This window comes from Nycticebus coucang, chromosome 2, assembly GCF_027406575.1.
Source record: "Nycticebus coucang isolate mNycCou1 chromosome 2, mNycCou1.pri, whole genome shotgun sequence".
Lineage (NCBI taxonomy): Eukaryota > Metazoa > Chordata > Mammalia > Primates > Lorisidae > Nycticebus > Nycticebus coucang.
In genome coordinates, this window is record NC_069781.1 from 131701549 (window position 1) to 131723920 (window position 22372).

General features: G+C 41.0%; 1 protein-coding gene across 1 annotated transcript in view; it reads right to left on the reverse strand.

Moving 5' to 3' along the window:
• The window catches only part of CHSY1 (chondroitin sulfate synthase 1), an 87892-nt gene extending 65953 nt beyond the window's left edge, over window positions 1-21939 (reverse strand). Inside the window, exons 1-2 of the mRNA XM_053581853.1 lie at window positions 21518-21939; window positions 5843-6338 (exon numbers count right to left, since the gene is read on the reverse strand). Of these exons, the coding sequence (XP_053437828.1) occupies window positions 5843-6338; window positions 21518-21840 (819 nt within the window). The 5' untranslated portion in view covers window positions 21841-21939. The remainder of the gene's footprint in view (window positions 1-5842; window positions 6339-21517) is intronic.
• Between the last annotated feature and the right edge of the window lie 433 nt (window positions 21940-22372).

Genomic DNA, 22372 nt, shown 5'->3' on the forward strand with positions numbered 1-22372 from the left:
TTGATTAGTTTGAGTTCTCTGTGGATTCTAGTTATCAGACCTTTGTCGGAAACATAACGTGCAAAAATCTTCTCCGATTCTGAAGGCTGTCTGCTTGCTTTACTTAGAGTGCCCTTAGCTGTGCGGAAGCTTTTTAGCTTGATCAGATCCCAGTAATATATTTTTGGTGTTGCTTCAATTGGCGGGGGTCCATCTTATAAAATATTTTCCCAGGCCCATTATCTCAAGCGTTTTCCCTACACTCTCATCTAGTATTTTTATAGTTTCATGTCTTAAGTTTAAATCTTTTATCCAGTGAGAATCAATTTTTGTTAATGGTGAAAGGTGAAGGTCCAGTTCATTCTACAGTTAGCCAATTCTTCCAGTACCATTTGTTAAATAGGAAATCTTTTCCCCAATGCATTTTTTGTTAGGCTTATCTAAGATCAAATGGCAATATGTGCTTGGGTTCATCTCTAGGTTCTCTATTCTGTTCCATATATCTACATCTCTATTTTTGTGCCAGTACCATACTGTTTTGATCACTATAGATTTATAGTATAATCTGAAGTCTTTTAACATGATGCCTCCTGATTTGTTTTTATTTCTAAGTACTATATTGGCTATTCAAGGCTTTTTCTGAGTCCATATATAACAAAGTAATATTTTTTGAAGTTCTTTGAAGTATGACATTGGTGCTTTGATAGGGATTGCATTCAATGTGTAGGCTGCATTGGGCAGTATGGACATTTTAACAATGTTGATTCTTCCCAGCCATGAGCATGCTATGTTTTTCCATTTGTTAACATCATCAGCTATTTTTTTCCTCAGGGTTTCATAGTTCTCATTATAGAGATCTTTCACTTCCTTTGTTAGATAAATTCCCAGGTATTTCATCTTCTTTGGCACTATTGTAAAAGGAAAAGAGTCCTTGACTATATTTTCAGCTTGACTCCTGTTGGCATATATAAAGGCTACTGATTTAAAAGTATTGATTTTGTAACCTGAGACTCTGCTATATTCCTTGATCACTTTTAAGAGCTTTGTAGTTGAGTCCCTAGGGTTTTTCAGGTATAAAATCATGTCATCCACGAAGAGTAAGAGTTTGACCTCCTCTGACTCCATCTGAATACCCTGATACCCTTCTCTTGTCTGACTGTGATGGCTAGGACTTCCATTACTATTTTGAACAGCAGTGGTGACAAATGGGCTTCCTTGCCTAGTTCCAGATCTGAGTGGAAATGTTTTCAATTTTATTCCATTCAATATGATATTGGCTGTGGGTTTGCTGTAGATGGCCTTAGAATGCTATTCTTAAAAGAGTAGCATAAGATATAAAATAAATTACTGTTTCAAACTTTTCAACGTTTTTCAAAAATAATTCATATGGGCCGGGTGTGTTGTAACTTCTCTCTGAGTTTAAAATTCTTTTCAAATAACATTTTTAAAACTACTTATTAAGAAATAACCACTGATGGGCGGCGCCTGTGGCTCAGTGAGTAGGGCGCCAGCCCCATATGCCGAGGGTGGCGGGTTCAAACGCAGCCCCGGCCAAACCGCAACAAAAAAATAGCCGGGTGTTGTGGCGGATGCCTGTAGTCCCAGCTGCTTGGGAGGCTGAGGCAAGGGAATCGCGTAAGCCCAAGAGTTAGAGGTTGCTGTGACGCCACGGCACTCTACCCGAGGGCAGTACAGTGAGACTCTGTCTCTACAAAAAAAAAAAAGAAAAGAAATAACCACTGATAATCATCAAAACAAACTCAAGAATGAATCTGGACTTTTCCTTATGAGTCATTTTAATTACAGAAGTATTATCCAAAGGCAGTAATTCAATTTATAAGGAATATATATATATATATACACACACACATGCCTTACCTTCTTTATAATAGTGCAAAATAAGTACCTTCAAAGACCCAAAGCTTAACATAATTGTTTTTACCATAAAACTCCACCTCAATAATTTTTCATAATACAAGCCTTAATGGAGAAACTAGAATTACAGGAAGTTTAATAAAGGTTTCTCATCCACATGAAGGATTAATCTCACTTTATTTTATTTTACTTTTTTTGAGACAGAGCCTCAAGCTGTCGCCCTGCATAGAGTGCTGTGACATCAGAGCTCACAGCAACCTCCAATTCCTGGGCTCAAGCAATTCTCCTGCCTCCACCTCCCAAGTAGCTGGGACTACAGGCGCCTGCCACAATGCCTGGCTATTTTTTGGTTGCAGTTGTCATTGTTGTTTGGCAGGCTGGGATGGATTCGAACCCACCAGCTCAGGTGTATGTGGCTGGTGCCTTAGCCGCTTGAGCCACAGGTGCCGAGCCTAATCTCACTTCAGTGATAAACACAGTGATAAACCTTAATAACAACTTAGGTTAGAAGCACTTGAAGGACAGAAAGAAAAAGAAATAAAAGGTCTAAAAAGATGGTAAGTGTCTTAACAGATATAATTCTTAAAAATGGTACAGAAGTAGATGAGAAAGGTAAAACTGTAAGATACAGTGAATGTACAGGAGAAAATCTTTGTGACCCAAGGAAGGGAAGAATTTCTTGAACAAGACACAAAAGCATAAACCATAAAGGAAAAGAATAATAAACTGGATTGAACTTAGATTCATAATTTGCATATAATAAAAAGTTCACAATTAAGATAAAAAGGCAAGTCTATGCAGGAGGCTGAGTGGGAGGATTGCTTGAGCCCATGAGTTCGAGGTTGCAGTGAGCTATGATTGTGACACTGCACTGTAGCCCAGGAGGCAGAGTAAGACCACAACTCTGAAAAAAAATCTAAAAAATACAAAAAGGACAACCTACAATCTGGGAGAAGATATGCTACCCAGAAAAAACCACTCTAACAAAACCATAAGACAGACAACATTCCAACAGAAAAATGGGCTGAGGCTAAACAGGCAACTCACAGAATAGAAGGCATAGCGCAGAGAGTGAGCCCTACAAAAGTGCATTGTATATAAGGCATTTAAAGCAGCACAAAGCAGTGGGAGCACCCCAAATTTCCACACTCCCACAGAGATCCTTACTGCTGCCGCTAATGCTATCCCAGCTACTCAGATGGGGAAACCGGGAAACACCCAGAAAGGGGGCTGCCTCACCAACCAGGTCCCTTTAGCTTATAAGGCCACTCTAAGGATGCATCAAGTCTAAGGGGTGACATCAAGTATCCAGACAGGATAATTCCAGGCAGCTCCTCTTAGGGTGTTAGAACTTTATTGTATCAGAGAAAAACAGGCCTCAAATGGCCCCTGAACCCTGCAATCCCAGGACCACATTTTCTAACGACATTGAGTTACTAAAGGTAGGCCAAAGTTCTTCATAAAACTCAAATGCTGGTTCTACTGGTGTCTGTCTAGCTGTATATAACATGATTACACTAAGACTTATTTTAAAAAATTTTCTCCCTGAAGTAGGTCTGTCTTCTACAATTCCAGCAAGATGTCTCTCAACTTCTCAGAGATTAGGATTAAGGGAAAGTGCCAAAGCATTACATATTTTAAGTGTAATGAAATATTTTAAGATTATAACTACTTAAGGATGGAGAAAATGCAGAAATACTGTCACTTGTATTCTGCTTAAAATAGCATGAAATCCTCCAATGGCCTTCCTCACTGCAAAAATGCCTGACAATAAAGAGAGCCCCTCGGGCCAGTGAGCAGCTCCCTACACCTGAGGGACAACAGGGGACAGTGTAAGGCAGGCAGAGAATAGAGTTCACTTAAAAAAAAAAAAGAAAGAAAGAAAAGACAAAAGAAAAAAAGAAAAAAAAAAGAGTTCATTTGGATCACAGTAACAATTTAAGATGAATCTTTATGACTTTATAATTAAAAATTACATGAAGACTACTCCCCATGCACTGGAAAATGTCCACTTCCCTAAAGTTCAAACAAAAGAAAATGAGTGATTAGAAGACTTTTAAAAGCAAGTCTCGGGGGAAGACAAGTATAGGCACGAATACTAATTCTTCACTTAAGTATGCACTTTAGAAAAGTAAATCAAAAAAGAGCTAAGGCCAGGCACAGTAGCTCATGCCTGTAATCCCAGCACTTTGGGAGATTGAGGGAGGAGATGGCTTGAGGTCAGAGGTTTGAGACCAGCCTGAGCAACATAGTGAGATCCCCATCTCTACAAAAACATTTAAAAATTAGTCAGGTGTTTTGTTGTACATCTGTAATTTGTAGTCCCAGCTACTAACTAGGGAGGCTGAGATAGGAGGATTTCTTGAGGCCAGGAGTTCAAGGCTGCAGTGCAGTGAGCTATGATTGTACCACAGTACACCAGCCCTGGGGGACAGAGTGAAACCCCTATTTCTTTCTTTTTGTTTTTTTATTGGCATTATTTTAATTAATTTTTGAAACCCCTATTTCTTTTTAAAAAATAAAAAGGGGGAAAAAAGTCCAAATGGTTCATACCAGAAAGTACATTCCTTTCTTGGGCAAAAGATCTAGTAACTCCCTCTGTTCCTCACAACTACCAGCAGTTTGTCAACCTTAACACAATACAATCTAATTGTTTTCACTCTAATCAGTGTTAAGGTCCTGCAACTGCAGGCAAGAGAAGTCCATCTGCTAATAAAGAGAAAAGTTCTAGCTTGGCGCCCGTAGCTCAAACGGCTAAGGCACCCGCCACATACGCCAGAGCTGGCAGGTTCGAATCCAGCATGGGTCTGCCAAACAATGACAACTACAACCAAAAAATAGCTGGGTGTTGTGGCGGGCACCTATAGTCCCAGATACTTGGGAGGCTGAGGCAGGAGAATCGCTTAAGTCCAGGAGTTGGAGGTTGCTGTGAGCTGTGATGCCACAGCACTCTACCCAGGGTGATAGCTTGAGACTCTGTCTCAAAAAAAAAAAAAAAAAGAGGAAAGTCCAAAGCTAACTCATATTCTCCAGAACTATTAAAAAAAAAAAATGTCCACAAGCAGATTTCCTTCAAACAATTTAACTTATGTGTCAAGATAACTCAGAAAATGCAGACCACCTATTCAGAAAGGAACAACTGTAACTGTAAATGCTTGGATTACAATGACCATCTAAAAAGTCAAGGTTCAAAATAAATGCAAAGCTACTGGCTTTCTCACATCATGAATCATTTTATAAATTCAAAACAGGTATGTTTCTCATCTGTGTGGGTCATCATGACCAGAGAGAACAGTCAGGCCTTTGGGAGAACAGAGACAGAAAATAGTCACACTCTTGCAATTTCAGCGGCAGAAAGAACAGAAGTCTAAAAAATGACTTTCTGGATGATGATTAAAATATCATGGCTGGGCACAGTGGCTCACACCTATATTCCCTAACTCTCTGGGAGGCTGAGGCAGCTGGATTGTTTCAGGTCACAAATTTGAGACCAGCCTGAGCAATAGTGAGACCCCATTTCCAACACAAATAGAAAAACTAGGGGGCATGGTGGTGGGTGCCTATAGGCCCAGCTAGTTGGGAGGCTGGTAGGAGGATTGCTTGAGCCCAAGAGTTTGAGGTTACATGTGCTGTGATGAGCTATGATGACACCACAGCACTCTAGCCAGGGGCAATAGAGGGAGAATCTATCTCAAAAAAAAAAAAAAATCACTGTGACTATCAGCAAACCATATCTTTTCTTTAGGTCCCAAGTGTCATCATTTATGAATTAAGGTATTAGGACAAAAGTGTGGAAAGTATGCTTTAAAAGCCAAGAGAAAAGGTAATAAGGGGAATGGAAATAAAGAAAAAGAAGGCTGAAAATGTATAATAAGTTAACACCAACTTTAACACTGGAGAAGAATATTATCATTAGTTTACTATGATAGATTCAGAACTAATGACAAAATTAACAGATTTTTTCCATAGTAAAGGATTCTGTTCTTACCTCATAAGACCAGACACACTGCACCCCTGCAAACCTCCGGACACATCTTCCCACCTCCACGTCCTCATGGGTGGTGTACATTTCCCGGAGACACTTGCCAATGTGTGGTACCATTCTCCGAAGTACCTCCCGGCTCATAATTACACCAGGCCCCCCCATGCAGAAGTTCTCTCCAGGCTCAAGGGCCAGTTTTCCCATTTCTTCTGTGGTGCCCAGTCCTGTCTGCCCAAGAAAGAGAGGCTCGCTGCTATTCAAACTCCTCAGAAAATTCTCCAGACGATCTCCTTTGATGTAAACATCATCATCTGCTCTCATAAACCATTCATACTTGTCCAAGTAGTGGTCATGCATGTACTTGAGCATCATAAAAGACTTCTTCTGGGGTGGGTAGGAGTCATCCACGCCCCGTAGTGGCACTATCGGAATAGGTACAGATGTGTCTGAACCCTCACTAGAGAAGAATTCAACTTTCCCGGGAATTGTCTTGGACCACGTTCTGGAATTGAAATAAATATCAGTTAGAGAACAGTTTATTTCAAGCTTCTTATTTTCAGGAATTCACGTATGCGATCATTTTGAATCACCACATTCAAGAGCATGACAAACACCTGATCTACTTGCTTCCTCTTAATGGAAGCCCCGTCCCAGGTATTGCAAAGTCTAAGGAAAGAACCTCAACAAAAAGTAAGGATGAAGTGTTAAAATATTTCCAGGATAACTAAGTTCTAGTGATGGCTGAAAACCAGAGTATGGAGGCACTGAGGTCTAGGAATGTGGGTTAATTTTCTGATACTATCAATTCCCTACCTACAAACTCCTCAGCCCTATTAAACAACCAACAAAAAAATTGAAATTGATCATTTGACAAATTTTCCTTGAACACTCATCAAGTGCCAACCATGTGCTAAGCAAGAGGGATGCAGTGGTGAACAAAAATAATCCTCTCAGACTCATGGAGTTAACATCAGGAAAGACATTTACTAGAATGATCACACTGATGTAAATATTATTATGAGCTAAGTGCTCTGACAGAAAGGAGCACAAGACACAAACTAGACTGGCAGAACAGAGACAGAGTATGTGTCCGGAAACCAAGGTAAACCCAGGATGCAAAGTATGGGGAAGGGGCTGTCCTGAGGAAAGGATGGTGAGAAGTTCTGCAGGGCCTGACAGAGCCCACTAGAGCCATGGGCCTCTACGCTACCAATGCCTCAGGAGGGAAGGAAGCCAAGAAGATAGGATGAAGGGATGGGCATTCTGAAATCCTCAGAGATGAAATAGAGGACCCAAGGAAGTCAGAGTGAATACAAGAAGAGCAGTTAGCAAACCACAGCTTGAAAGAGAACTGTTTACCCACGACAGAGGAAAGATGAGCCACCACTTGGAAACAAAGTAAGGGCTCCTTCTGCTGAACAACTAATTTTAGGTTATCACAGTTGCCTTTTTTCCTTATAGTTTTCTCAAGCTATGTGGTAAGAGCTAAAGTAGTTTAGCTATAAAAAAAAAAAAGTCATTTATAGAAACTACTTCCAGGAAAAAGATATCATGGAGAATAATAACTGAATCATTAAATTGAATCTTAAGATCAAACAGGCATGGTTCCCAAATTATGTTCTCCCTAATACTTTTTAAAAATTTTACTTAACTGCTTCACTATATACTATAGTGAAAAAAAAATGACTTGAAAGATCAATGAAACCCACACAAATCTTTAATGCAAAATCTTAGGAGGGAAATATTTGAAAAGATATACACCAAATCTCTGGGGAAGAGGTACAGAAGTAGGGAACTTGGGAGGGGTTGGGGAGAAGTTGGGTAAAGATGACTTTCACTTTTTGTTCTAAGCATCTCTATATTGAGGAAAAATTTTAGGAGTATCCTATTACCTGCTTTTGAAAAAAATTTTAATTGTGATAAAATATATGTATTGTAAAATTTACCATCATAACCATCTTCAAGTATAAAGTTCAGTGACATTAACAATGTTGTACAACCATCACCACCATTCATCTTCTCCAGTACTTTTTTCTCTTGCAAAACTGAAATTCTAAAATGTGGCACAATTCTGTAATTTTTTTTTTTTTTTTTGAGACAGAGTCTCACTCTGCCACTAAGGGCAGAGTACAGTAACATCATCATAGCTCACGGTAACCTCAAATTACTGGGCTCAAGAGATTTTCCTGCCTCAGCCTCCTGAGTAGTTGGGGACTACGGGTGTGTGCCACCACATCTGGCTAATTTCTTTTTCCATTTTTTGTAGAGATGGGGTCTCACTTGTTGCTCAGGCTAACCTTAAACTCTTGGTCTCAAGTGATCCTCCCATGTAGGCCACCCAAAGTGCTAGGATTACATCTATTAGTTACTAAGTCTGGCCATTATTTTTATAATTTTAAAAATAATTTACAATGAAGTACTTAGAAAACAAATGACTGGCTTTTATGTCTCTTCCTAACCTGAGTATAAGTAATACAAAATGACATCAAATTTGCCTTATTTGAATAGAGGAAAAATTCACTGGGATTCAACTTTCTGCCAAACATGTCTCTCAAAAAGCCCAAAGATTAAAGACAAACATTTTCCATCAAATCTAGGACGATGACTATAAGATGTATCATTATTTTATCTACTAATAGCAAAGAAAAAAATACTGACCAGGCATGGTGGCTCATACCTATAATCCCATCTCTTTGAGAAGCCAAGGCAGGAGGATTACTTGAGGTAGGAGTTTAAGACCAGCCTGGGCAATACAGAAAGACGCTATCTCTACAAAAAAAAAATTTTTTTTCTTTTAATTAGCCAGGCATGGTGGTGCATACCTGTAGTCCTAGCTACTGGAAAGGCTGAGGCAGGAGAATCATTTAAGCCCAGGAGTAGACTGTAGTAAGCTATGATTGTGCCACTATCTGAGTGACAGAGCAAGACTTTGTCTTAAAAAACAAAAAAAGTGAAGAGGAAAAAAAGAGAAAAAATACTGCCAATCATAATTCCATGATGCCAGTAACTATAAAAGTCATCCTAATTTCAGAGGTGTTAAAATGTGGGAAAAAAGCATCATATGATGAATGTATGAAGGTAGTTGTTAAAATTTTTTTTAATGTCTATGGATTTCAAATGGACCTATATATTCTTATACCAACTCAAGCAAAGAACCAAGAAATTCAGTAGGCACTATACTTCTATATATTGATTCTGTAATATTACAGATACTGTACCAGGCACTATACTTCATTTTCACAAAGGATATACTCCTCATAAAAAGGATATAGGATAAACAACAGAGACAGGGCAATTAATTTAAAGAGGAACCAACCCCTGGGCGGTGCCTGTGGCTCAAAGGAGTAGGGCACTGGCCCCATATACCAGAGGTGGTGGGTTCAAACCCAGCCCAGGCCAAAAACTGCAAAAAAAAAAAATGAACCAACCCCTCCTGTGAAGGTATAAGACCTTTTGCAAATGTGAACACACAGCAACATACACAGAATGTATGACAACCCACATGAACTCTTCTACACTGTGGGGTCGTTTGGAAGGGAGACAACTTCCCAGCACTTCTCCAAACTTGGGAAGTCAGTGAGGATATTAAAAAGACCCCCATTCAAGGAGCCTTTCATACCTGCTCTATGTAGAAATGGTTTTTGTCCGACAGTCACAACAGGTTTTTGGACATGTAAATAATTTCAGTGCTTGGCACATAATAGTGGTCATTAAACATGTGGAGTGAATACAGCCCACTCATGTACCATAAGTGATTTAATGATGGCCCCCTGTGTGTTTGCAAAAGGGCAGAAATCATTTCTATCTCTTATCTTTAAGAAATTTCCAGATGACCACCTTATCATTTTCCATCACCCACTATTCCTACATGTAGAAGAAAACTGACTTAATCAGACCACAATAAGAAAACAATTATTCAGGGGCAAATTCACAGGTAAGTTGGAACTGAAATATACTACCATTCATGGTATTCCTGAAACATAATTTAAACTTAAATTGTCTTTATTATCTTAACACAGATTTTAAAAGAATAAAGGAGGACATCAGTTTAACTTTGGCTATAACAAATACATGCTCTGTTTAATATGATAAATAAAACAGATGAAGTTCAAAGTAATACTAATGTAGCCAATCCCAGAAGGCAGGATATTATTTGGGAGATGGGGTAGGAAGACAATACCCATCTTCAAAGGAATAATATGCCTACCAAACCGACAATCTGTAGTGTAATGGTTAAGAGCACAGGCTCTGGAATCAGGCCACTGACAGATACTGAGATTCCTGACTTCACTCTGGGCAAGTTACTATGTGAAGTGCTTAGAAGCCTGCCTGATACCATGTCTATAAGAATGGTTTATTATTAGTGAAGAGAGAAGTTTGCAAACAAAATAAGGTAGTGAAAGAAAAAGCAAGAGAGATGGGAAAACGTGGGCTGAATGTGGAACAGTCAGTCTCAAGATGAGTCACTGGAACAGAGGTATGTTCAAACATCTCTGGCTACAAACTTTATCCTCGAGACATATATTAGAATTCTGTTTTACTATTGATCTCAGTTAACGTTACAGGGTAGGAGTCTAAGACTTTAAGTTTTAAAAGTGTTTTCACTTATTATTTTTTTAGTTCAGGTTAATGAGAGGATACAAACAACCAGCCACGATATCTGGATTTGTTAGGTAGAGTCCATCTTGTAGTTGTGTGTGTTTTCACTTTCTTTTTATTTATTTACTTAGTTTTTATTAAATCATAACTTTGTACATTGATGCATTTATGGGGTCCAGGGTACTGCTTCGATACACAATGTGAAATGTTTACATTGAACTAAGTAACACATCCATCACAATTATACTCATTTCTTAATAGTCTTGAAATGTACCAGTACATCATGCACATTAGATGAGGTCCCCCTGTTTTCACTTTAAAACACCATGATCTTTCATATTAGAGGATCAAAATTTACTTTTGTCTAACCCCGTTTCTCATGTGACCCCACCTGACAGAATACAGCGAAGGGAGCCCCAGCAGTGTAACCCTCAAAGATGCAATGAATGTTTCAACTACAGCTTCAAATGGTGTAATTTCAGGCCAGGCTTGGTGGCTCATACCTATAATCCTAGCACTCTGGGAGGCTGAGGCAGTGGATTGCTTGAGCTCAGGAGTTCAAGACCAGCTTGTGCAAGAGCGAGATCCCATCTCTAAAAATAGTCCTGCACCTATAGTCCCAGCTACCTGGGAGGCTGAGGCAAAAGAATTGCTGAAGCCCAAGAGTTTGAGATTGTAGCACTCTACCAAGAGTGATAAAGTGGGACTCTGTCTCAAAAAAAAAGAAAACATAAATAAAACCAAAAAGCAAAAAACAAATGGTGTAATTTATCCTAAAAGAGAAACCAATTAATTTTAAAAACAGACAATCAAACCATTCTTAAAAGCCTCTCTGCAGTTTTTACAGTAACTCCACCCAATTACAATCTGTTCCTTTTTAGGAAACCCAGAAAAAACCTCATGTCCATTTCTGTTCTCAATGACTGGTAGTTTGAGGGTAATCTCTCAATATGAAGTCTTTGTAACCCTCAAGTCTTTCATTCATCATTAGTGCGCACTAATAATTTCAAAAAACTGAAAGAAATGCTGCTGAGGAAGCACGCCGGCCCTCCTTCTGCAACAGAAACATGTCAAGTTCCTTAATTTTCATAAGCAAATGTCAACTTTGCCTTCAACATATTTGTTACCAGAAGCAAAGAGCTCTTACTTAGTTGAAACAACTATTTGCAAAGGCTCCTGCCAGAAAGCTCATTTTCAGTGAACTGATATCCAACTCTTGCTTAAAATCCTGATAAGACAGTTGAAATCTGAGAGTGCCAAGTGAATCTTCCATTTCTCTAGCTTGCTATCACTATACCAAGTTAAATTACAACAGTGAAGTAATGTATTAATGGTATTAATTAGCTTAGCTCAGGAATGCCTTTGCTGTGTTAGGACTTAATACCATAATCTCCATTTCCAGTCAGTGTCATTTTAAGAAAAACTGTATAAAATACATTTCTGTGATTTTTTTTTTTTTTTTTTGGCCGGGGCTGGGTTTGAACCCGCCACCTCTGGCATATGGGACCGGCACCCTACTCCTTGAGCCACAGGTGCCGCCCTAAAATACATTTCTGTATAAAACTGGATGTATAGCATGACTGTTATTCTGGGTAAATAGTCATAAGTTGTGGGTAAGTTTTAAAAACCAGGCAACGGTATAGATTTGCAATGTGGGTTACCAAGGAAACAAAAGTATACATACAAAAATAAAATAATGTATAACTCCACTCTAAAGTGTTCATTGTGGTTATTTTTGGATGGGGTAAATCAGAAGAAATTTAATTTTCTTCTTTGTGCTTTCCAGATTTTCTAAATTTTCTGAAATAGGTATATTTAGAGTTAGGAAGAAAGTTATCTAGGTGAAAGCTTTAAGCTAACAAGCAATCAAAGAAATCAGAAGATTTAACAACAGAAAATTTACTTTTGTAATAGAAGTATTTTTTTATCCAATGGGGAAAAACTGAAGGAAAATGGAGCAAGACTGAGTTCTTTCTTTTACAGTTTCTAAATTTTAATAGTTATACTAATTTTTATCATTTAAAAGATGGGGAGATTTTCTATGAGTTCCCCAAACCACTATTACATATGTTGTCTGATGTTTATACAGTGGTAACTGTAAAGGAAAATAAAAATCTCAGGACCACCTCCCTTAACTGCTTATACAGGAGAAGGTCAAGCTAGAGGCTGAGTCAGGCAACAACACTCCCATCCAACTGAATAGCTGTTCCTAACATTATCCATCAGGCAGATCTCCAAGGAAAGGTAAAAGGCCTCAGACCCATCCACAAAGGACTGCTCCCATGGGTCATTCATAAAGAAATTCCTTGCTGGCCTCCCATAAGTAAGGACATGTAAATTGTAAGTCTAGCTCCTAAAACTAAAGTCTGTTCGATTTTACATTAATAATGTTGCTTAAAGTTTATCTTCTCGAGTGAAGAACAGAAACCAGACAAGAGCAATCATTTTTCCAACTACTCAGGGACATTAGCATAACTGATTCTTCCTTCCCTCTCTCTTTCTCTTCAAAGTCACCCTTCAGAAAAACAGTCATAGATTTGTCTTGAGTTTGTTTTCCCAGTAAGTCCTCAAACTTTGGCTCAATGAACCTCCACTGACAGCAATGTTTGCCTCAGTCATTTATTTTGGGTCATCACAAGTACGAAAAGACTCCGGATGAAATCATCTCAGAAGGTAGAGTCAAAGAAGAATGGAAAAATAGGAATTTTCCTTTGTAAAACTGATACACAGGAATTAAATGTAGAGACAGTTGTCTCTTGAAATCTGAGGGAACTGGTTCCAGGACCCTTGAAAATACCAAAATCTGCAGATGTTTCAGTCCATGATATAAAATGTTGTAGTATTTGCATGTCACCTAAGCCCATCCTCCCTTATACTCTAAATCATTTCCAGACATTTATAATACCTAATATAAATGCTATATAAATAGTTATTATAGTGTATTGGTTTCATCTCTATTAGTTTTTAATGTTGCATTTTTACTTTTTATCAGATTTCTCTCCCAAGTATCCTCCATCCAAAGTTGGAAGAATCTACAAGTGCGGAACACTTGGTTATGGAGGGCTCACTGTATTTATATTCTTCCCTTTACAGAAAGGATTTTAAACAACTTAGCCAAAATTCAAACAGGATGAGAAAAATAAGCAAGAAAAATGAGGCCAAAGAAAAACAAGAGTAGGAAACTGGAGCAAGGCAAGAGTGGCAATTCCTGGCTGGGGCTGCCCTGCACAACCCTCCACCTGCGCATAACCTGAATTCATCAGAGCACTCTGGGACACTCACTCAAACTGCAGAGCCCGCATCCTGAGGTGCTGAAATCTAGCTCTTGTCAGGTGACCTATGGATTTGCTAAGGGTGGGCCCAAATTCAGCTATAAGCTCTCCAGCAGGCGGCCAGAAAAAGTCACACACTACTATTCATGGTTAAGTGTAAAAATTACTTCTCCCCAGGGCCATGGTAGAGAAAGCAGGGCAGATGTGAAGGGTATCTTTAGCAGACAGAAACAGTCTAACGGAGCAGCGGTCTTAGTTCATCCTCCCCCAAAATACATGGAAGGCACTATTCTACGCTGCCGGTCAGAGTAGCCACGGGCCTGTGAAAGTGCACTGGTCTTCCAAGGCTACACCAAGTGATGCCACGGCCTCTCCTCAGCTAGAAGGCAAGCAGTATTCAGTTCATCTCTCTGTCCCCTGCCTTGGTCCCAAGAGCTCTACGGAAAATGTATTTAGCTGCAGTTCCCCTTTTGTGGTTTCCCTCTTTTAAAATCTTTAACTGTTTCATTGTGCACGTCCTTATGACATGATCAAATTCAAATTCCTTTTGAAAGTAGGTGAGAAAATATAATGAAGGTGGTGGGAAAATTATTTTAAAAGAGAAATCAAATTATAGCCTTTGCTGTCAATCCTAAAAAATAGAACTAAGGGGGAAAGCAAACACGAAAGAGTCTGTCTTCTAGATAAAGCAGTTGGCAGGGTGGATTACAGTTTCCCACTTCAACGACAGCCTGGGCACTAGCCCAGAGAGCATTTCCAAGATTTAAAAGCTCAGAGGAGCCTGCCCTTTGAGCCTAGGTTCACAACAAACAATGAGAATACTCATCAATAGAGACCACAAATACGCTCTTATGAAAAATAAGAAGTAAAATTGGGAGTATAAATGACAGAAAGCAAATTCTCATCTCATATGAGACATTTCCAAAGCTACAAGTTTTCGAGAGCTACTTCATATAATTTGTATATTGTTGCTGTACACTTCAAAGTGTAAACATGCAACTAACTCTTGATATACATAGACAAAACCTAAGTTTTCAAATCTAATTCTAAGAAAAAAAAGTCGTTGTTGTTTAATGCAAACAGTAACGCCACCCTGAAATTATTCCAGCCAACCTCTTTGCAAACCACTGTCTTCCTGGATTGAGGCACTATCTGGTATTAAGCCACTTGGCAACAGCCAACAGCCACCTGACTTTTCTAAAGCCTGCTCTGGCCACACTTATTTCTCAGGTTATTAGACACATTTCCTTTCCAGGTTCTTGGTTGCTGATAAGGCTGAGGGAAGAGTCATCATAGATAAGGACAGCCTTACACACACTTCAACCACTTCTACCAGCTCTTTGTCTGGCTTGGCAACGTGGGAAAACCCAGACAAACCCTGTCAGTCAAGGACATCTCTTCTGTGTTTGGGCTGGATTTAACTGAAGGCCAGAAAACTTGATTCAAATATTAGCTTCTGAAACCTGCATTTCTATTTGCTATTCTAAATCTTGCCCATTCATTTATTGAAGTTACTGTCAGAAACATACAGAACAAGTTTAACACAAATCAGCCATTGTACTTTCCATCAACTTACAAAACTGTAACTACTACTACTACTTTTTTTTTTTTTTTTGTTACAGGGTCTCTGTTGCTTGGGCTATCATTATAGCTCACTGCAGTTTCAAACTCCTGGCCTCAAGCAATCCTCCCGCCTCAGCCTCCCAAAGGCTAGGATGACAAGTGTTAGCCACCAAGCCCAGCCCCAAACCACCACTTTAATAACCATTATTATCTACATTTTTTTCAACAGCCTTCAGGTTTTTTGTTTACAAGTATTAACCTGACACCAAACCAGGGCAGACTGCCTCTTATCTGTAATCATTCACAGACAAAACTGTCTACAGAATATATGCTGTAGCTATAAATGCTTCAGTCTGACACTGAATTAAGGTGAACAGACAGCTTTCCTCCTTTTTTTTTTTTTTGAGACAGAGTCTCATTTGGTTGCCCTTGGTAGTTTGCCGTAGCATCATAGCTCACAGCAACCTCAGACTGTTGGGCTTAAGCAATTCTCTTGACTCAGCCTCCTGAGTAGCTGGGACTACAGGCGCCTGCCACAATGCCTGGCTATTTTTAGAGATCAGGTCTCGTTCTAGCTCAGGCTGGTCTTGAACATATGAGCTCAGGCAATCCACCCGCCTCAACCTTCCAGAATGCTAGAATTACAGGCACAAGCAACCATGCCAGGCCAGTTTTCCTCCTTTTAAACTTTAAGTTTCTTGTTCCCTCAATTCCATCCAGAACTAAAATCAAAAAAGGCATCCACATAAGATGGAAGCACTGAATATCCACCTCAAAATACAGAAGCTCAAGCCCTCACATTTCAAATGCCATCACCCCAATTCTCCCAAATGTCACCCAGAAGAATATTATAATAACTGAGGAAAATATAGCTACCATAACCAAATAAATGTTGTTTATCCCTACATTTCAGGACAGAATTACTTACTGAAACAAAAATGACTCCAAGGGCCAAGGGTTACAATACCATCTGTGCCCAGCAGTCCTCTGCAACTCCAATTTAACATGGTCAAAATGGAAAACACAGGTCTTCTCCAGAGGTGTCTAACTGTAGTTTTATTACTAAATAACTGTCCATTGTAGAAAACACAGGATGTAGTTTTGGAAAATGAAAAGCACTAAGAAGACTAAAAATCATTTAGCATCATGGTATGCATGTTCTATTTTCTGTGCTATATACATTTATTTTGTTTGATTTTAAGCAAAAATGACCTCATACTGGCCATACTATGTTACTATCTACTCTCACTTAAATATACTTTGAATCTCTCATCATTTCAATAAAAATGTTCCAGCCATACCATTTTAAGGGTTAGAGATTGGTTTTTAATGGTTATAGCATGGATGAATCAGTTAAATTAATTTTGGTCCAGATAACTCCTAATGCAGGACACCTCAGATATCTGAAATTTCTACTTCATAGGAACATCTTTTAGCACATCTTTAAGTTGCTTTGGAAAAATTTCTAGAGAAAATGCTAGACCTCAGGAGAGATGTATTTTAAAGTTCTTGATAAAAATTGCCAAAGTGCCCCGCAAGAAGCACTGAACTGCTCCAGCCCACCCTCTCTAACAGTAACACCGCTAGACTTGTCTAACACAAATCCCATCAGGCCACTCTCCTGCTGAGATACCCCCAGCAGCTCTGGACACCCCAACAGGAAGTCTAAATCCCTGAGCCTAGCTCACAGACCTCTCCTGTATGGCCCCAGGAGTCCCTGCCTACTGCTATACCATGTACCCAGCCCCAGTGAACTGTCCTTCCTCTTCAAGCTTTCACTATTTCTTGCTATTTCATTTTTTAGGAAATATGCAGTTGTCTCAGCTTCAAAAACTCCTACTCATCCTTCAAGAGTCAGTGGGAGACAAAGGGTAGGAGTGCGGATGAGACCCTTCTTGATTCTCTTTAGCCTCTGAGTGTAAACTTGTTTCTTTTGTAACCCAATGGCAATTGGTTCATGCACCCTGACAGCCCTCACCATCTAATACTGTCATTCATTTCCTTCTTAAACTATGAACCCTGCCGGGCTTGAGGCCCAGTATTAGTAATCTATTTTTAATAAATAATGGTTTAATTAGCAGACAGGGAAAAAAAGTGAAACTGCCAATTCTATGAAAACACAATTATGCATAATCCTCTACTGAAAACTATAGCTATCCCTGGAATATTGTGTTGGAGTGCATCAAGATCATGAACTGTGACATAAAAAAACTACACTCATTCCCAGGGGCACATTGCTTACTAGTCTTCCACAGGAAATTCATAACCTGAAATGGTTTGTACTCTAAAAGATCACATACACATTGATTCTTTGGATTTTATAAGCAAAAGCCTTCTGTATAAAAGTCTGCCAAATTGAATTCCATCTAAGAAAGCAAGTACTGCTCTGAACTGTTTCAAGATAAACATGGTTCACTCAGTGAAAAAAATAAGGAAATGAACTCAGATTTATAAGGTAGGAGGAGCTCATTAAGGCTGGTAAAAGAACAGCCTGCATTCATTTAAAGCATTGGGAAGAGGTCATTAACTGATAAAACACTATCTTGAAGTAAGATTCCTACATCTAAGGCTAGTGCTCTCAAACTTTCTTCCCACAGTTCCCTAGAGCCTGGCGTTAATCTTTAATAGTGCCCTTTATCTCTCCTGGGCAAAGAAGAGAAACCATCCATCTCTTTCTTTTCAGAAAGTAAAGAAAGAACAAAACTCTTTCCCTATCTTCATTTAGCCTAATGGAGGTAAAAATCAAGATATGTAAAAGGTGGTGGATTAGCTCAGTGTTCTGGGCATAAAAATGTACCAAAACACTAAGTACGTATGCTTTTTCTTTATATTAAAACACTGATTTAAAAAAAAAAAAAATCTAAATTAGCACCAAAAATCAGCAAGAGCAGGTAAGTGTAGCCAAAAGATGTCTGAAATGGATAAATAACAAAAAGGAACTTGTCTACCGGATATTAAAATATTATTCAACTTTCAATAATTCCAAAGGGTGGTACTGGCACAAGAACAGACAGAAAAATCAACGGAACAAACAAGAAGCCCAAAAACATACCCAAAGATTTGAGTATGATGAAGATGGCATTTCAAATTGGTAAGGAAATGAAAGCTTAGTCAACAGATGGTACTGAGACAATATACTATTTGGGGGAAAAAAAATAAGGTTAAAATGATTTCTACCCTTTCTAGAATTAGGGAGAAAATGTTACCTTTAAGAATCTCCCTAGAGCAATAACTTTCTGAGCCTTGAGGGGTAAGGAGAGGGCTAATATCAGAAAGGGACTATGTAGAAAGAAGTACCTGAATGTTTACCTTCTGAATATCAATGACTATACCTAAGAAAAAAATTTAAATATGAGAAAAATACAAATTGCAGAGAGTTGCAAGATACAAGGAACCTAGAGGTTGGGACAACCTGTCACTAATTAGCATAATAAACTACTTCAGAAGAGTCACTTATTTTAAAGTCAAATTACCTAGAATATAAATACTTTGCAGATTAAGTTTTTAAAAAAGGTTATTTTATGTTTATTTGTAGAACACCAGCTACCCACCTCCCTTTAGCCTGCTTAAATCTTCCAGTAGCTTTCTGCTTCACCTACTTAGATGAAATTCCACGAGACCAGATGCTGCTGGCCTGTCCCCTTTCTTTTGGGGGTTTCTTGGGATTTCTTTACAAGCTGGCTCCTGCCTGGGGACTTTGTAGCTCTTCCCTTTGCCTTGCTCATCAATGATATTCACACAACTGACTCCTCAGTATCAGACCTCAGCCTAAATGCCACTTTCTCCAAAGTCTTCCCCAACCACACCGCTTACCCTCACTTACCCTGTTCTATTTTCTCCACAGTATCCAACACTTACTGAAGCCCTCTTTTTATTATCTGTCCCTCCCATTAGAGAAAGCAGGAACAAGCATCTGTACTTGTTGTGCCCCCAACACTCAGAGCCTGACCCCAGAGGGGCTATGCGTGTATTTGCTTTACAGAGATGACTCCCATGAGCATCTGGACATTTTAATGAATCAGATTAGCTGAGTTAATTATTAACTTAACAGCTATGGTGCTCACTCTGGGCCATAAGAAGTTAGCCCTGGCTGGTCTCCCATATGCTACTCTTAAACTTCTAAAAATGTGTTCTTGTCTGCTATCAGCTGTTACTGCCCTACTATCTCGTGGTGGCCCCTGTCCTGACCTCGAGCATGTGGCACATCTAGAAAGTAAAAATACATAATGATGGGGCTGTTCTATCATTATAGTGCAATGACTTTAATGCAGATGAGAGTATCTCCTTGGATCTTTCAAAAGCTTTTTAGCCTTTTTCTGGATGTCAGACAGTTCTTGGAAAGAAGTTGCTAGTTACTAGTTTCCAAACCCAAATCATGACATTTTCAAGACTATACCACAGTGCCACCTTACTAAAAGTGTCAGCATCTCCTCCATCCTAAAGCAAACAATTGTTTTGTTTTTACAAAACAAAACAAAACACAAACTGGAGGTTTTTCCCTAAGATAAAGGAATGAATCTGCTTTTCAGGGGAAATGTAAAACTGAGCACACCCAGTTCTGAACTAGAGTTCCCTAGCTTACTTTTATACTAAATTGTGCACACAATTTTCACTTTAAGAGCTCAGTGTGGACTTTTGGCCCTGGTTGAAAAGCATAGCAAAACCGTAATCATAAGTTACACCCTATAACCTCCATCCCAATTGAGGCCTTCCCCAAAAGTTCCTTAACCTTCTAGCCTTGGGCTAAAATCATCTTATGCCATCTTCTGCTGCCCCTCTAAACACAGGGTTGATATGCAGAGACCAGAGGACCCTCACTGGCCAGGGAGGCCTACCCCCAGGCTCAAAGTGTACTGACTTTTTAGATGAGAGAAATAAAAGTTATTCAAGAAAGCAGAAAGACTAACAGGATGCTGTGTTTCCTGGTAGAGATTTTCCTTTCTCATCGAGACAGAGGTTTCAAAAATAAGGGAGAACAGGCCCACAGGGCAAACTGTATTTCTACTTTCTCCAAGATACTTATGGAAACATGCAGGAATGGGGATCAAGACATTCAAAGGGCAGCCATTCAAGAATGCTCTTTCACCTTCTTTGTCAATCCTTTACTTCCTCCCTTAAAGAAAAGAGAGAGTCTATATGCTTTTCCCCTCACAGCATCAAGAGCCTGCAAATTTAGACCAGGATAGATTTCAAAGCTTAAGTATAAAGGTATTGATTGAAAATTAAGAACAAACAGCAACTAGCTTAGCCTTGTTCAGCAGAGACTGCTCTAAAATTTCATTCCCAGAACACTCAGGTTTTAAAACCATTCCCCACATTGGTTTGTTCTGTGGTTGGATGAAACCCAAACTTTATCCATACCGTAAGTGTTTCTATTCTTCACACCTATAAAGTTTCCACCGAATACCTTTACTGAGTGATACCTTTACTGAGTCTACAACCCTCTCCTACCAGAAATTCACCAATTTGATTCTAACCACGCCAGCTCTTCCCAAATCATCTTCCTTCTAAAGATTACTTCGGCTAATCTCTTTGTTAAACCTAAACATGAGTTCAGCCACTTTTATGACTCAGGTGGCCAATAGGGCCCAGTTATTGGTTAACATGCATACACCACTAAACTGAACTAAGTTACCCCGGAATACAGTCTTCCACTGAATCTACCACAGGCCAGGAGATGGGTCTTCTCCGGGGTTCTCCTCAACAGACCTCGGTGTGGTGCTGTGTGCACTCCCTTTCATTCACAGGAATGTCCCCAACTGTGAAATCTGAATGTATGACACGGAAAAGCTCTAGAATCAAGTTAATTTACATGGACTGTAGCTTTTCAAGGGCAAAAGTGCGTGTTTTAGAGCATCAATCCCACTGCCACCAACACCACAGGTACTGTGCTAATTTTCCAACAACCTTATGAAAGAGACAGGATCAGTCGGGCCCTTTCAACAAAGGAGAGCTTAGATTCGTAAAGCTGAAACGCCTTGTGAAAGGTCAGGGAGACAAGCACACACAGGGGGTCCACCCTAGTCGATCTGATTCCAAAGCCCACGCTCTCGAGCCTTCCTCTCACCATCTCCCCTCTGACCTCTGCCGCCCAAGTCCGCATCTCTCCAGAGGCATCCGGATCCACAGGGAGCCTAGAGGCCTCAGGTGCGGGAAACCGGCAAAGGCGCAAGCCACCGGAGGACCCGCAGGGTCACTGGCTGGGATGCTGGATGCAAGAAGTGGTGTCTGCGGAACAGGGGCTCACCTGTAGGCGGCCACGGCGCGGGTCTGCAGATATTTCTGCGCGGTCATGACTCCCACGAAGAGAAAGTTCCTGTCACGCGGGCCGCCATCCGAGGCCGAACCGGGCGGCCAAAGCTGCGCCCTGCGCGCATCACCGCGCGCCCCGCTGGCCTGGGAAGCTGCCGCCGCCTGCCCAGGCCGGCAGCCCTCGGGGCTGGCGCGGCGCCGCGGACCCCCTCGCTTCAGATCGGAGGCGCGGGGCAGGACCAGCCGTGAGGCCAGCACGAAGCCCAGCACGAGCCCGAGCAGCACGCTGAGCCAGGCGCGCCGGCCCCGCACGGCCATGCCCGCGCCGCTCCGCCCGCCGGGCCGCCGCCGCCGCAGGCTCCGCGCGCCCTCAGCCCGCCGCCCCCGCCCGCGGAGGCCAGCCCGCCCTAGCGCCGCGAGGCCCGGCCCGGGCAGCGCTGCGGCCGCCGCGGGCCCGCCGCGCCCATTGCGGCTCCCAAGCCGCCCGCAGGCCCCGCGCCGGCGCTTTGTTCCGCACGCCCGCCCCCGCCGCCACGGCCTGCGCCTTTAAGAGAGGACCATGCCCGGCGCGCGCCGGCGACGGCTCGGGCGCGAGGCGGCGGCTCCTCCCGCTGGCGCGCGGGGACGCGAGGCCAGCGCGACGGCGACGGCAGTGGCAGTTGAGTCCGGACCCCTGTCCCTCCCTGCTCGCGTCCTCCGGCTGGCTCGGCTCGGCTTGCGATGCGCCTGCCCCCGTCCTCTTCGTGGCCGGCGCCGCCACTGCAGCAGCACATCCTCCGGCTTAGCTCGCCATTGCAACAGGAGCCCCTCACGTCACGCACAGCGCGTTATGAAGCGGCCCCGGCGACGG